General features: G+C 36.6%; 1 protein-coding gene across 3 annotated transcripts in view; it reads right to left on the bottom strand.

Moving 5' to 3' along the window:
• Rhobtb3 (Rho related BTB domain containing 3) overlaps window positions 1–17364 on the bottom strand; it is a 57538-nt gene that overhangs the window by 17546 nt on the left and 22628 nt on the right. For all 3 annotated transcript variants that reach the window (XM_040271939.2, XM_013359012.4, XM_005326149.5), the window contains exons 7-9: window positions 11258–11370; window positions 7644–7764; window positions 839–1012 (exon numbers count right to left, since the gene is read on the bottom strand). In XM_040271939.2, coding sequence (XP_040127873.1) covers window positions 839–1012; window positions 7644–7764; window positions 11258–11370 — 408 coding nt within the window. The remainder of the gene's footprint in view (window positions 1–838; window positions 1013–7643; window positions 7765–11257; window positions 11371–17364) is intronic.

Below are 17364 nucleotides of genomic sequence, written 5' to 3'. Positions count from 1 at the left end.
AAACTGCCTCCAGTGTGCAAGATGTGTCCCAACCTACAGTTGCCACAGATGGCTAGTTCCTGGTCAAAACAGTCCTTGGTCAGTGAATTTGTAAATAAATTCTATAGTTCACTGGATATCCTAAACATCTTGGGAAAAGTTTTCAGGGGGAGTCAGTTTTATGACAGTCTGACTCTAGTAGAAGTTGAAAGGAGTTTTTTTTAGAGAGAGAGAGAATTTTTTTTCATATTTATTTTTTAGTTTTCGGTGGACACAACATCTTTATTTTTTATTTTATGTGGTGCTGAGGATCGGACCTAGCGCCCCGCGCATGGTAGGCAAGTGCTTTACCGCTTGAGCCACATCCCCAGCCCCAAAGGAGCTTTTTTTTAAAAAAAAATCCCACATCCTCTGGGCCAGACTCCATGGCATCTCAGAATATCAAAAGTCCTCAAAAATACCTCATTCAGAAGTCAGAATCATAAAAGCAGTCTCTCAACCCTCTTCTTTGTGTGGAAGAGATAGTGCTCCAATCTCTAGAATTAGAATGGCCATTGGATCCCCAAACCCCTCCATTTCTGGGTGCCTAGAGGGGTCACAACACAGTTAGAAGTGGCTGAGACCTGTGAATTTATGCCAGAGGCTTAAAGCCCATAAAAGGCTTCCAATCATTGTTTTCCCACTTGAACTATTTGAAGATTCATTGTTGTCCCAACACCATCTCCAACTGTTCAGCACATGCCATGATGCCAATTGTGGTAGACCTTAACCAAAACCAGATTTCACAGAACACAATTTATCAAAATGGGTAACACAGAAAGTACATTGTGAGTTATTATTTAGCATGTATATTGCTCACCTGGGCAACAGGAGTCGGTATATAGGTATTCTAAAAATGACAAGAAAGTCTCTTTGGAAACACCATAAACTGGAATCAGGACACTCTTTGCTTCCATGTAATTACCATTGAACATGGCCGCCATCACTTCACAACGGGCCACCAGGATGGCCCTATGGGCTGGCACTGTTGTACCTGGAAGGTGCAAAAGAAAGACAAAGTCAAGTAGGATAAATTTGCTGAGTAACCACACTAGCAATTTCTTTCCAGAGTGACACTGCATATCATCAGCTAAACTGATATGCAAAAGCCAAATGGGTGGCAACCATTTATTACTCCAGTGATTTTAGTTTGAAGTTGAATGATAAAGAGAGCTCAAATACTGACTTTGAAAGAAACAATTTTCAAATCAGGTAACCATTTATTTAATTTATATTTCCTAAACACAGTAACATTGAAAAGGGTTCTTGCTTTGTTTTTATAATGAAATGTCTATCCTTTCTGACTGACTCAAAGTAACACCTCCCCTGGACAGAGGAGGAACATGATGTGGACACCTTCCTTCAAGAAAACTACCCTATGATCCTTTCTGGCCAAACTCACAGAATAGTCTTGGCCAGGCTTCCCCATATTAGAAATAGAAAACTGTAACAAGCACACCAGGAACAGTCCATACCTCACAGTAGGAATGACAAGAGAATTGCTGTGGCCCTGCCTCTCCCCAGCATGCTACCTCCCCAGGCAACAATTCTTTTCCACATGAACAATGCCTTCTTCTGGAGGAACCAGGACTTTAATTTAAAGGCCCCCTCAGCCCATACTCCACACTGAAGATCCACTAAATTAAACTGACTCTCCTGGGAGAGCTTGCTAAGTTCTCCACCACCACACAAAGGCAGTTCCACATGGGGCATAGGTGGCCTGGGAATCATGAGATGATGGAGCAGTTCTCAGCACTCCTACAGCCTCAGGAGACCACAAGTCCACACTGCCAGCCTTCAATCTGACCTAGACAAGTTCCACAGATCACTGCTGGGCACCCTCCATATGCCAATCTTTGTGTTTGGAACTGAAGATACAAAGGTGAGGAAGTCGAAGCTATCATGCTTTGGAGTAGGAGTTTTAATGGGTAATACCATGGCCAGAGGGCATGACAAAGCAGCCCCCCCCCCAAAGTAACTCTGTGTGCCAAACTACTCTGCCCAAGAATTTATACACATCTCTAAAATCTCATAATTATCAGGGGTATATATTCTTCTAGAAAATATTTACAACTATTGGTTTATCTCCTTTACATCCACGCCAAACTTCTTCTGACTCAGAGAAGAAGAATTCCGCCTAAGCCCAGTGTCTCTCTCCAAAGGCAATAATTCCTTGGGATCCACATGCAGCCCCTGATGTTGCCAGCTGAGCCCAATGTTTGGCACTGCAGTCTACACCATATCTCCCCCACCAGGAGCAAGGAAGGAGCCCCCAAAGCTACACCCCAAAACACTATCTACCTCCTCCTTCTCTGTCACGACTTTCCCAGCCTCAATGTGACAGTGTCCCTCTACCAAGTGGATCAATTAAAGCATGCTAGATATATATGTAAGCAGCAGTTAACAACAGACCAAACAGGTAATGCAATTCAAACAGGTAATGCAATCAGACTTGCAATTTAAAGGTTTAAAAATGTTCAAGATAAATAGGGCATCATTTAAAAAAAAAATAAAGAAAAAGAAGGAAAATTAGAAGCATAGTTAAACAAACTGAATGACCCATAATTTGAGTTAAGCAGAGTGATTTAAGATTGACTAAAAATACCAAGTGGATAGTAAGTGGGGGTGGAATTTTAACAGAAATTTGTGTTGAGGCCAGATGCAGTGGCATACCACATAATCCCAGCTACTCCAAGGATCACAAATTCTAGACCAGCCTCAAAACCCTGTCTCAAAATAAAAAATAAAAATGTCTGGGGATGTAGCTCAGTGTTAGAACATCCCTGGGTCTAACCCTCAGCTCAGTAGGGGAAAAGAAAGAAAGAAATTTCTGTTGATCATGTTACAACAGAATTACAAAACCAACAGCAAAACACTTTCAAGACCATTTCAAGCTTGAAATTCAGTTTGGAAAGCCATCAGACTTCCAGTAAAGAAAACATCAACTTCTGTTTCTCAGCTCTTTAAACCACTGTTCTGGTACTATAAATTGTTGTGTTAACATAATACCCCAGGAGAGCTATGTGTTTTTTTTTTTAACACTGTATATAAAAATATCTGCTAAAAGAACATTATGCAGTGTTTATATACTAACCAGTAATAGGATACAGGTGAAGAATTACTTAAAGAACAACAACAACAACAAAACCAAACAATTTTCTAGCTAAAAGATAAACATGCTCTTAGAAAATGTCAAGGCCAAACTATCTTTTCTTTGTATTATTCATTTGATGTCGCAGTTTTAAGAAACTTTTTCTAAGGAAAAAAATAATCTTAAGAATGAAACAAAATATAAAAGCTCGGGGCTGGGGATGTGGCTCAAGCGGTAGTGCGCTCGCCTGGCATGCGTGCGGCCTGGGTTCGATCCTCAGCACCACATACAAACAAAGATATTGTGTCTGCCGAATACTAAAAAAATAAATATTAAAATTCTCTCTCTCACTCTCTCTTTAAAAAAAAAGAAGTGTATTAAAAAAATATATATATATATATAAAAGCTCAGTTCTCCTACTAGCTTTGATGAATTATCAAAGGCCTTGTTTCCATTGCATACAAAATAAAATACTACATTTGTTACACCATTTTTGTACACTTTCAGGTTTCAAAAGTGAAATTTTTAGAATTGTGTTTGATCTCATTCTGGAAAAAAAGAATATCCGTCTTGCTGAAGAGAGATTTAAAGTATGTACTACATAGCTAAACAAGGAAGGAATAATTTTGTAAAAGAACTTTTCATGTGACACAGATTCAAATGTCAAAGGAAACCCCTATTTTTCTATACACATCTAAATATTTACCAAGACTAACTTTAGAGTGGCTAGAGTAACTTCTTTTTTTAAATAAACCCAAATAAGGAATTACAGGTGGTAGTGAAAACACATATTTGATGATCACCTATTACAAGGACAGTATCCCATGTCAGGTTTTTACATCCCACTTTGACTTCAGCCAATTGTTGGTAACAGTCTGAATCCTTCTAAAAGAAGGGTTTTCTGTGGAGCCTGGGTTCAACATGAATGGCACAGTGACCCGCCAGAGATGGCTGCCATGCACAGAAAAAGGGTGGCGTCTATGAGTCAGGCCTGCACTGGTCCTGCACATCCACTCTCGATTCTTGTAACCACCACCTCACGAGGCAGAAATTAGAATCTCCTCCCACAGATGAAGAAACAAAGGTGCTTCATCTTATGAATGAAAAATTTCTGTTAAAATTTAAAGGTGACATCAAATTTTACCCACATCTACTATCCACTTGGTACTTTTGGTCAGTCTTAAAAATCAATAATGGAAAGTAATACACTCAAATCTGTACAGTAAAAACATGTCCCAGCAAAGACCCCAGCTAGGACTTCCTGGCCCATGCTAATTCTACCTCATCAAGATACATTGGTTTATTAGTTCTGGTCTGATACCCCAGACATTTCATCCTCACTTAGGTTTCCCTAAGCCTCCAATGAGGTTCAGTGATGTTCATGCTCAAAACTGGAGTAAAGAAGCCAAAGAGTTACAACTTGTGACTTCAAATTTACTATTATAGCATGAAGAGTAAACCTTACACTTAAATAACTACTTAGTTTTAAAATGGTCTTTCCTGCTGTGTCACATAAATTTATACTAAGGATACCAAAGTCATATCCAAATGTGAATTATTTCACAAATATGAATCTTTCAGAACACACACTTTGCATTACAAATATTTTAGGTCAAGTGTATAGAAGAAAAACTGCACATGTATCTAAGACTTCACTATAACTTTAAAAAATTCTATAATTAATATTTGAGATGGTTTATTATCAACCATTACTCTGAGGGTCTGTATCAATTCCAGTATAAGTCAACTTGAAATATTTTGAAATATAAGAATGCTTTCCTTCCCTATTTTTGGTATAAAATACTTTAATTATCAATTAAAAAGTTAGAGATACATTCACACTTCAAACAGCTATTTCCATTAATACCAGAAACAAAACCCAAAAAAAGACATTGGGGTTTTTTTTAGAGTGTCATTGGGTGAGGGAGCCTGGCCCTCAACTTCAAGATGTGAAACACGGAGATGTCTGAAAAGTCCACAGGAAGGGTAAACAAAATGACCAAGCCTGAGTGGAACAGAGGCATTGCCCCTGGAGGCCAAACACCCTGCAAAGGTTTGAAAAGCATTTATGTTGTACATATCAATTCTCAACTTCAGAACCATCAATCTCGTTATCAAGTGTCATTTATTAAAGGTTGGTTGATGTTGTGGGACATAGTGATGCAACAAAGCATGTGTAATGTGATTACTCATTTGCAGAATAACCCAACAGTCCATCTATAAGAGGATTACTGAGGTGTTTGGAAATATAAACTTCCAACCAAGGAAATATAGGTTACAAAAAAATAAATGAATGACTAAAGACAACCAAAGGACTAGAACTTGATCATCAATGAAGAATTAAATACTGAGTCCATTATATTTTACCTGATTTGTCTCAAATACTGTGTGAGTGGTAAGAGATTGGTCAGCCTGATCATAGGACCAGTACCAGAGCATCCGAGAAAGTCCAAAATATTGGATATGATTAATAAACACACTATATTCTATTATAGGGTAAAAAACATTCATCAGATTCATTAAGGTCCAGATGAAACAGCACTACAAACTATTCTTATGTTCACCACATAACCTTCAGTTTACCACTTCTTTTTTCCCTTATGAAAAACATGCCCTAGATTGTCATATGGTCCCTGGAGTACTTTGTTCCCACCTCATCCTAAACTGCTCAGTATGAATCCAATCAACCCTAAAACACATATGGCTAAACAGATCTCAGTGCCCCACAGGAAATCATTTGGAAAAGAGTACTTGGACATCTCCTACCATCAGCCACCTTCTTTTAAAATACAGAAACTGTTATTCCATCTTTCTAAAATGGACTTTAAAAAAATTAATCTTGGAAAAACAAAAATACTTTTTATTTACAAATCGTATTTCTTCTCAACAATGGATACAGTCCTTCCTGTTGACATGTAACACTTTTTAGATGATTTGTTAAAAAAAAAATCTCTATGCCTTTTGTATAGATAGACTGCATCAACCATTTTCCATGAATACTTTCATCAACAAAGATTTTTCTTCTAGAAGCTAGAGAGAATTCTATAAATCACAGGGAGTTTTATCCCCAAAAGGCTTGCTCCACCTATAATGAATAATCAATGAACACTGGCTTCACTTTGGGTTTTATTCTGGCAAGTAATAAATCAAGGCATGATAATATTAGAGTCAGTTTTAGGTTTCTTAAAATGATGAAAGGGTTACAGAAAATCTGTGGCCTCTTGTTGGCTTTCCCCCCCACCCCATCACTTTTTATATGTCTCAAGGTTACTCTTATTGTCTCATTTTCAATGTCCTAGGCTCATACTGCCTACAGTGCTGACAGCAGCTTTGGAAGGTACTTTTGGAAAGCTTCCAATTAACTGTTTGTCTTGGAAGGTGACCAAAGTTAAAAGTAAAATGAATCTTTCTGGGCAAATAGTTTTTAATGTAAATGACCATGTTAGCTGTCACATATTTCCACCATAAAATTAGAATTATATCTTACTCTTCACAATAGCCCACATAAAGTTCTAGTTAATTCATCTGGAAACATCTCCTTCTACCCTTCTTGCATAACTAAATATATATGAGAATTCATTTTCAAAATTCTGCTTTTAACATGCTAATCTGACAAAATTATCCATGCAAGTAATTAATAATGGGCATTAAAACAGCTCATATTTATTACAATTAGGTGGCATTACTTTCCCACAGAGATAAGAAGCAGCTTTCAGTTGCTCTGGAAAACACTTGTGAGCACTGTGAGAAATCAACTCCGCAATATCTGTGGGTGTCTAATATAGGCCAGGCATGACCCTCAATTCAAAATTAGATCCTTTCACTCAAATAAAGACACACACACACACACACACACACACACACAGAGAGAGAGAGAGAGAGAGAGAGAGAGAGAGAGAGAGAGAGAGAGAGAGAGAGAAATGAACAAAATAAACAAAAGGTAATGTAATTTTAGGGGAGCTGACCTTACTTGAATCAAAAACCAGTATATTACCCAGGCCTTTAATCCCAGTGACCTGGGAGGCTGAGGCAGTGGATGGCAAGTTTAAAGCCAGCCTGTGCAACTTAGTAAGACCCTATCTTGAAATAAAAGGGCTAGGGATCTGGGAGAGCACCCCTGTGTTCAATCCTCTGCACAAACACACACCCAAAAAACACTTGCCCCAAAACTAAGCAAACAAACCACTCAGGATCTTAAAGAAATTCACAAACAAAAATACATAATAATGTATTACAGATTATCTCATCCTTGCTGATTTCTATAGGTTAATGAAGCAGACAGTAAAGGGGAAAATACTATAGAAAACAGCTGGGTGTTGAGGCACACGCCTATAATCCCAGCAATTCTGGAGGCTGAGGCAGAAGGATTGCAAGTTCTAAGCGCCTCTCCCCCCTTTCTCTCATGTGTGCGCGCGCGCACACACACACACACGCACACACACACACACACAAATTTATCAGAAGCTGAAACAAATTGAGGAAAGCAAATAAAAAAATGAAAATGCATAATGAACTTTGCAAATTTGAGCCATACCTTGTATTTCAAAGACAACATCAGCAAGCATCGGTTTATTAAGGAAAAACTTGAGGGAAGTGTTATAAAACCACAGAGGTTTTCTGGCTTGGTAGGTTTTGCAATTCCTTAGACAATTAATCTATAAGAAAAAAACACAAATACAAGAAGAGAGATTGTTCAATATGCTTTGGCAAATTTAAGTACTGGTTTGAGAATTTGGAAAACTGTCTGTGTCTGAAGAAATAATGATTACTTACTCCATGGCATTTCTTTCTTTTTTTTTTTTTAAATATTTATTTTTTAGTTGTAGTTGGATAATACCTTATTTTATTTATTCATTTCTATGTGGTGCTCATGATTGAACCCAGGGCCCTGCACATGCTAGGCGATTGCTTCACCACTAAGCCACAAACCCACCCCCTCTCTGTGGCATTTCTGATCACAGTATTGGAGGAAACTCACCCTCAAGTACTACTTCTGCTCCCTGTTTATAGTACCACACTAAACACACAACACAGGACAGGCACTGGCTAAGTGAAAATGCAACTCTATAGCCAAGAAGCTGTAGGAACCTGAACTGCTACGGGTCTTCATTGAGAAACAGCAGCAGCACAAACACATATGAAAGCCTAACAAAATAAGTTTACCCATTCTATCTGATTTGTTCATTAAGAAAGTAAGAAGACAATTTTACATAATGCCCTATTAGTAACCGACGTGATTCTGCAATCTGCATTTGGGGTAAAAATTGGGAGTTCATAACCCACTTCAATCTAATATATGAAATGTGATATGTCAAGAGCTTTGTAATGTTGTGAACAACCAATAAAAAAAAAAGAAAAATAAATAAATATTTTTTTTTTTTAAAGAAGACAAAAATTTAATTGGCAATTTAGGAAAATACATTTTCCCCTTATCATACCATGTTCTTTTATTACCTATTAGCTCAATATTTTCTCCTAAAGAAATGAACATTAAATACACACACACCTTAGAGTGATTAATTGGCTCATGTCCATCTTAATTGCCAGTGTTATAATCCTAATATCTTTTCTATACACTGCACAGACTACTCATTCGCCTGGGTCTCTGATCTGGAGCTCCAATTGCTCTTCCCTTGACAACACATCCCTTGTCCCATCACACCTGCCTGCTGCAGCTGGCAGCCTCAAGGGGCAGTGCCTCCGTCCCACTCAGCCTTCAGAAATCCCCTTGTTTCAAACCTAGAAGTTGAGGGCCAGCCTCACTTTACTCAACCTCCATCCATTTTCTTTTCCTTTCTTACTTACTCTGGTTTATTTATAATGAATAAACTAAACAAACCTGAACATTTTCAGGTACAATTGCCCAAAAGATGAAGAAATATAACTTATTTGAAATACTAAGATTCATTAGGACTACAAGCTTATATTGCATTATTATACCCCTCATTTGGGATGATTTAATGATGATTTTTATTGAAACATCATATCTTACTCATTCCTGACAGATTCACCCATTTCCCTGGTTGAATCGCAGCCCTGGTCAGAATTTTAAACCTCTACTTGGCTAGCTAGGGAAATCAGAACACTCTATCCTCTAGAAATAATCACACATGTAACATTAAGAATAATAAGAATAAACGACACATATTTTCCACTCCAGATTAATCTACTGTGGTGAAAATTTAAATCTTTAGTGAGTGGGGAAAATAACAGTATTCTTCCTCACAAAGAAAAAGGAAACACACTGCTGAATGGCATCTAAGAGGAAGCAGAGAGGTAAAACAGACCGCATGAATGGGGGTCCTTTAACCACATTCTCACCTATTCACAATGTGCCACAATACACCGTGAAGGAGCCAGGGATAGAAGCTAGTGGATGCTTCACAAAAAGGAGACTATCAGCTAGGAAGTATCACAGATTTGGAAGTTAGTAGAAGCCTCCAGGAGCACAGTGCCTCCATTTAAAGAAAGCCCTGACTTGCTCTAAGTTGTAGAGATAATTTGTGGCAGGCTCACAATTTAAATCCACATTCCCCAAGTTCTAATTCAGTGCTACTTGTTCTCTGTTTTGTTTTGTTTGTTTCCATTTTTCAGTACTGAGGATGGAACCCTGGGCCTTGAACATGCAAGCACTCTGAGCAGCATCCCCAACACAGTGTTTATTTCCTGTAATGTGTTCAGTCAGTGAGATGGACTTTTATCCCAGGAAAGCACAGAAGATGGGTGGAAGAACTTTCCCCTCTTGTGCAAGCAAGGGATTTTAGTTCAATAGCATGGAGTTCCCTTCACAAGAGGAATTCAGTTTATTCTCAGTACCCAAAGGGATGTATGCAGAATGAGACCCATGAAAAGGTGCAGGTTCAGAACAAAAGCAACACTCTTCCCTTACCTGTATATAAAGGTATGAATTTGTACACTGTGAACATTATGTCTGTGTATATATATATAGATAGATATAGATATTATGTATGAATGTATGTGTCATTTCTGCTTTGAATTTGAAAGAAAAAAGTGAGAGGGCAGAAGTTTAGTGAGAACACAGATGTATATGATGTGCATTTTCATTGGTCAATACATAAATTATGGTCCATAACATAAGTTAACTAGACCAATTGCTTTGAAAAACAAAATGTAGGTGTATTACATATTTTTACAAAATAATTATTTACTTGAATTAGTTGCAAGAGAGCTACCATCCTGCTAAACACCTGTAAAACTAGACAGCTTCAGTATCTGCTTCAATAAGTTACTGAAGTAAAAGAAAAATCTGGCCCCTTAATTCCATACTACTTCGCTAAAAAATCTTTCTTCTCAATTAAAGAACAGTCAGGAATCTTCATTATAATTATAGTTTATATTTTTAAACTATAAATTTAGGGTTGTAGAAGTGACAAAGTCAATTGTAGAAAATAAATAAAGAAATAATATTCTTTTTTTACATTAAATATAAATCTGTATTCTGCTAGGCATTATACACAATGTACCTTTTTATTTACTATAGTCAACTTGTTTATCACAGAATCTGAAATAAAAGTACACTGGTTTAATTATATAATGTGGTTGTTTTAAAATTTAACAAATCTACTTTTAAAAGTTCTTATAGAGTCTACAATTTAAGTTACTGGAGTTTTAATGTACACGTTTATGGCCATATATAAATTCTATATTTTTATAACCCCAAACCTAGTTATAGTTTTGAACTTAAACTAGATAGAATCCTTAATTGCCTACCTGGTTATATAAATTTCTCAGAACCCTCAAAAAAGGCACACACAGGAACTGCCCTCCTCCTACAAACTACTTTGATTGTGAGCCATAAGAAAGCATCCTCTCCAAGAAGTTGAACTGCAGCTGGAAAAATCAAACAACCCTTCCTTCCTGACATGGATCATGTATTTCCAGAGCTCTAGTGAAGTATTCCAGAAGTTGGAACTCAAAAATGAGTATTTTGAAGATATGACTCACACATATTTTAATTCTTACATAAATTTAAACCTAAGTAACAAATAGCATGTGTTTCTACTTAAGATGTTACATGGAAGAAATATATTCAGGGGAAACACTCATTTATATATTACTTAATTCTTCTAATGACTCGATATTACATACATCATTTTATGTCAGAGAGAGTCAAACAAATTAACTTACCTTTCCCGGTGTTTTTAAAATGCATTTAACTTTCTCAATCACATTAGAAACATCCCCAGAATCTTTCAACTTCTTCCTGATATCTTCTTCCAATTCTTCCCACTGAAAAGCACCTGTAGCAAATTAGTACATGTTATAATTTTCTGTTACAGCAGAAGGTAAGAAAAATTAATCTCACACTAGACCTCATTATTCATTGTTTTGTTTTTTAGCATTTTCTTCTAGTTTTTCTTTTAAAAAACATAGTCTTACAATTATGGAATACATTTAATAGCTCTTATATTTTTAACAAATCAGTTTTGGGCTTCCCCTACATTTCTTGAAACCAGAAGTACTCTTGCCTGAATAGCTGCCACCTCTCTGTGACTCGTGATAACAGCACTGGCCAGAATATGAGCTACTACAACAAGGGCTCCAATATCCAAGTTATTTGTCTGCCCTGGGGGAAGAAGGTAGATGCACTCTTTCCCATACTGATCATGGAGAGCAGTGACCATCAGGTAGAGGAATATGCAGCAGACACAGAAAACGTTCTAAAAGTGTCATGAATGGGAGCATCTCTCCAGAAAATCCCCTATGCATACACAAAGTCTGCATAAACATCAAGAGTTTAAGGGCCCAGTGGAAAAGCCAATGGAAATTGAACAAAGAAATTTTGTTCAGTTGGGTACTATGGCACACACTTGAGATCCCAGAGACTTAAGAGGCTGAGATAGAAGGATCACAAGTTTGAGGACAGCCTGGGGCAACTCAGCAAGACCCTGTCTAAAAAACAAAAAAATAAAATAAAATAAAAAGGGCTGGGGATGTAGCTCAGGTTCAATACTAATTAAAAGGAAAGAAGGAAGATATTTAAATTTATTCTATACCAGCTATTCACAGTCCTATCTGTGCATTATATTTACCTGAAGATGTACCTGTTATAAAATGCTATCAGAAGAGGTCTCGTACCAATTAAATTATAATTTTTGGAACTGAGGCCCTGACACCAATATGTTTTAAAGACCTCCTAGGTGACTGATATGTATGGAGTACTGCTGATGACCACTATTCTACCTTTAGAAATTTCATCCTTTATCATAACCCAGGGTAAGCCGTACACAGCAAGTAGTAGGTGTAGGTATTTTTGATTGTCTACACTCACCCAAGCTGAAGGAGAACACAGATACTGTCTCTGTAGTCACCTTTAATATGATGAGCAAAAGTTACACTAAGCTAACATGTTAACATAAGTAAAGTTACATTAACTAAAGAGCATCTATATCTCCAGTCAGATTATTATCTAAAAGTAAACAAGTATCAAATAATCTAAATACATGGATTAGCATCAGGTAACCCTCCCCGCTACACACACACACTCAGGTCACTGGGCTATTGGTTTGTGAAAACACACACAAAAAGAACCAGTAACTAAGAATGAAAGAAAGATAATCTTTAAAAATTTTTTTTTAGTTGTTGAGGAACATGATACTTTATTTTTATTTATTTATTTTAATGTGGAGCTGAGGATTGAACACAGTGCCTCATAAGTGCTAGGCCAGTACTCTACCACTGAGCCACAACCCCAGCCTGAAAGGAAGACTAATTTTTAAGTGCACATTAATTGAGTGGGCTGTTTTCACAATCAGAAATGCTAATGGAATCATCTTTGATGCCTTTAGGTCCAAATAAAACCATAATCATTGCATTAGGAATTTTGTTTTGTAATAAAGACATTTAACATGAGATATAAAAGATCTACCCTCCTCCTTTTACATTTATTTATCTACCTACCTACCTATTTATTTATTTATTTTTGTGGTATTAGGGATTAAATCTAGGGGTACTCTATCACCGAGCTACACCCAGCCTTTTTATTTTGAGACAGAGTCTCCCTTAGTTGCTATGGCTGGCCTTCAACTTATGATCCTCCTGACTCAGCCTCCCTAGTCACTAGAATTATAGGCATGTGCCACCATACACAGCCCAACCTCCTAAATTTTTTAAGTTTATAGTCCAGTATTGTTAACAATAAGCATGAAGCCATATGGCAAGATCTCTAGAGTTTACTCACCTTGCATTATTCAGTGGGATTTTTCTTTTTTCTTTTCTTTTTTTTTTTTTTTTTTTTGGTGCTGAGACCCGGGAGTGAACTCAGTGGGATTTTTTAAAGGATAGCTTTTCAAAGCACTTATCTAGCCTCTTAGCACATTATACTCAGGTATAACCTCAGGTATAACAGGCTGCTTTTATGCAATGCAGAAAAGAGCATGCCAAGAATAATTCTAAGCATAGGAGTATACAATGAAAACTAAAGATGAACACTCATTTCCACATATTTATCTACCCTGCAGCATTTCAGTGATATGAAATGCTAGGGTCCTTCTGTGACAGGAAGAGATCAAAGCTACATTTTTGAGGCTCTTACAAATATTTAAATTCTTAACCATCTGAGATCAGGTGACAGAAATTTGCAAGCCTAAGACTGTGTCAAGTATTATAAGAATGTTACAATTGTATGCCATTTAAGGATTACTCCCTGAAGACCAAGAAACCATGGGCCTCACTGTGCCACTAGTTCTTTTCCTCCAAGGAGCAGTCATGAGATACTGACACATTATGCAGTGTTCTTTATCATCCAATGGAAAATTAACACATACAAAACAGACATACCTGGACTGTTATCTATTTATTTAAAAATCTGAATGGGAAAATAAACTGAAGCCTTAAATTTAGGTATAAAATGTTAACCATACTACAAAATAGGACCCTCTTAAATAAAGGACCAGATGACCAAGGTAACACAATATAAACAAAATTTCAAATTCCTACAGGTTAAAATAAAAAGCATGCTATTAAAAAAATCAAAATATTCTTTGTAATCTGCTTAATTTAACCAAACAAACAAACAAACAAACAAAAAAAACCTGAACAACAAAATAAAGGGCAGGAGATAGGTTTCTTTTGACCTTTTAGCCCATGTTTTCTCAGGGCAAATATCCATAGCATGCCATGCCCTAGTGTTCTACCTCTGTGTGAGCAGAAGAACTCACATGAATACCAACAGTCCCGTTGGCCATGATATCCTAACAACAACAACAACAACAACAAAAACAGACCTGGCTCCTTTATTGAAGACTTGAAGAAAAATGTATGTTATATTCAAAATTTTTGTTTTGATTTGATAAAAGACATTTTTTTTAAAAAGCAGTCACAAACAAGGACTAGAAAAAAGTAATAATGTTCAAACATTTTCTCTTGACAGTGGGATCTATGTGATTTTTTTGTTTCTCTTATAAATTTTCTACATTTTTCAAAATTTTCTCTATTTGAAAATATATTTTATTCCTTTTCTTTTTTTCCCCTAGGTGCTGGGGATTGAACATGGAGCCTTGCACATCTAAGCAAGCATCTACTACTAAACCACATCCCCAGTCTTGTTTTACTATTTTTTAAACATAGCTTCTGCCAAAGTCACAGGTTATTATCTGTAAAAAATTAAAGAAGGGGCTGGAGTTGTGGCTCAATGGTAGAGTGCTTGCCTGGCATGTGTGAGGCACGGGGTTCAATTCTCAACACCATATAGAAAAATAAATAAATATATTGTGTCTATCTACAACTAAAAATTAAAAAAAAATTAAAGAATAAAAGTAAGTTACATAATGAAGAATAATTAACTGTAGAACCAGTTACTTTTCCTTCTCCTCAACTAGCACCAGGGTCTCCTATAGCCTCAGGTCACAGGCCTGTACCCCTATTCATAGCTAACACCACCTCCTGCCTCATTGAGATATACAGGAAGTGATCACTGAAGAAATGGGCTAGTTCAGTGTCAGGTTAGGAAGGGGAGCTATGAAGTTAAGGTAGCTCAGGAAGCTCTCCATACTCCATTCACTCCACTGGCCTCTGCCCTCTAATCCCTGTTTGCTGGCTCATTTACTTTTTAATCAAGAGCTAAGCATCCACTTCCCCCCACTTCAGGCAGAGGACACAATAGGATGCTGAGCACCCCAACTACAAAAAGTTCAGCACCAACCTTGCAGCTCACCCCATTTTTACTTTGTGCCCTAAGTTGGTATAGGGTTCGTTCTTCAGTTTCTGAACGAAATTTGAGGCCAAATTTTAACTGGTACCCATTCTTCCAAGAGCATCAAGCATTTGGGAGGCTGTTGGAAATGCAGAATCTTATGGCCTGTCCCAAAATTGGAATCTGCTCATTAACAAGAATGCCAGGTGACTTGAGTGAACTTGAAGATTTGAGAGCACTAGTCTAGATGATGAAGGGCCAAGAGTAACACAGTCACTGCCCAAATGTTGTTCACCAGAATGAAATAATGGGCCTCCGAACTGGATTCCTGTCTTACCTTCTCTATTCCAACCTCACAAATCACCAGAAATGAGTTTTCTAAAGTCCAGTCTGATGACTTTTTTTTTTTTTTCTAGCATAGCTTCTAGGAAAGGCAGGAACTGTTTCCACAGGCCTTGCCTCATGTCCCATCAGCCTTCAACTTCCACATTATGCTCCAGCCTCAGGAAACTATCTATGGTCCCTGGAAAACAGCAGTTACTGAAGACTACGTTTTTACTAAAGCATATTTAATAGTTCATTATTCTTCACTTTCAAATAGCATCAAAAGAATACAAAAAGAAATTGTTTTTATAGGTAACTGAGTCTGGAGAATGGGTATGGGCTACAAAGAGAACTTTTTATTTTACCCCTCTTTCCCCATCTGCCTGTATAAATTTGGAATTTAAAAAAAAAAATCTCTCCCTAGGAGAAAGCCAGGCAGGTTCAACCACTGGAGGTACATGTAGCCGTTTAATGCTGCCATATTAAAGATGTAACTAACTTCAGAATGTTTGTGTGTCTTTGAAAGGATTGAATGGATATTGTGGGAAACTTGCTGAATTTCAACAGTAATATCACTGAGAAGTAAAACACATCCTTCACATTTCCTTAAACTTGTCATTAAAAAGCTTTTTTTTTTCATTTAACATGTAAACATTTTGGCTTTCCAAAATTAGTCTCAAATTCTGAACTCAATGTGAAATTCTAGGTTTAAACATTAAAATCTGCACTACTAAAAGAAGTCCTTAACTACTCTTGTCTTACTCATATGATGATTCCCAGCTACTAGAAAATACTCTGTAATGGAAGTGGATCATGCAGTGAACCCGCTATGCTGAAGGCAGAGTACTGGGTGTGTGCTGTACAGGGTTCTTACGTTTGCCTTTTCCAAGCCAGTGTTCACTGACCTTCCACCACATTCTAGTCCAATACATATATATTTTACACACATAAACCTGCATGCTGTAACTATACTTTTCAAAATCATAACATTTTAATTTATAAAATTATATAACTACAACACAAATGAAAATAGTGTCATCTTATTTTTAACATCAACCATTTAAATGAAGACTATCCAAATACATGATTTCAAGTAGAAAAAGAAAATTATTAAGAAGAAAAGAAAGTTTTCCTCAGAAAACTTATATTCAGATGCTTACTTGAAAGATCATTGTATATGCAGTCTTTTCTACCCATACATAGGACACTTGGACATGAGACCATTGATTCTTTTGCTAAAGTGATGCAAATTCTATTTAAAACTCCTATTCTTTAGAATATAGTTACCCTGAGTTTTTTAAATGACAAAAAGAAAAGTAACTGAAAATATGAAACTTAGAAAGTAAGGAAAAAAAATTCTAAGGAAATCATCACCAAACTTAATCATGTCAACTAATTTTAGATTTATGACTCCCAGTTTTTAAATTGCAATGTCTTCAATTCTCTCCAAAATCTAAGAGTCAAACCCAAGAGTGAATAGCTAGGTTTTAAAACACCTGATTTCATATATCATTGGAAAATTTTATTTCTTTAAACTGGCAGTAAAGACTTATATTTCATATTTGTAATTCAAAGAAAGAATCTTAACACACATGCTTAGGAGGAGACTATTGTTTTTACAAATAGATGTGAAACTAAAGCAAGTACAATAAGGGTAAAAACAGATGCTCAACACCACTAGTCATTAGAGAACTGCAAATCAAAACTACAAAGAGATACCCTGATGATCCATTAAGACGGCTACCATGAGAAAAACAGAAAATCACAAGTGTTGAGG

This window comes from Ictidomys tridecemlineatus, chromosome 1 (assembly GCF_052094955.1).
Source record: "Ictidomys tridecemlineatus isolate mIctTri1 chromosome 1, mIctTri1.hap1, whole genome shotgun sequence".
NCBI lineage: Eukaryota > Metazoa > Chordata > Mammalia > Rodentia > Sciuridae > Ictidomys > Ictidomys tridecemlineatus.
Note: the sequence above shows the minus strand (reverse complement) of the source record. Positions and strands in the feature narration are given on the sequence as shown.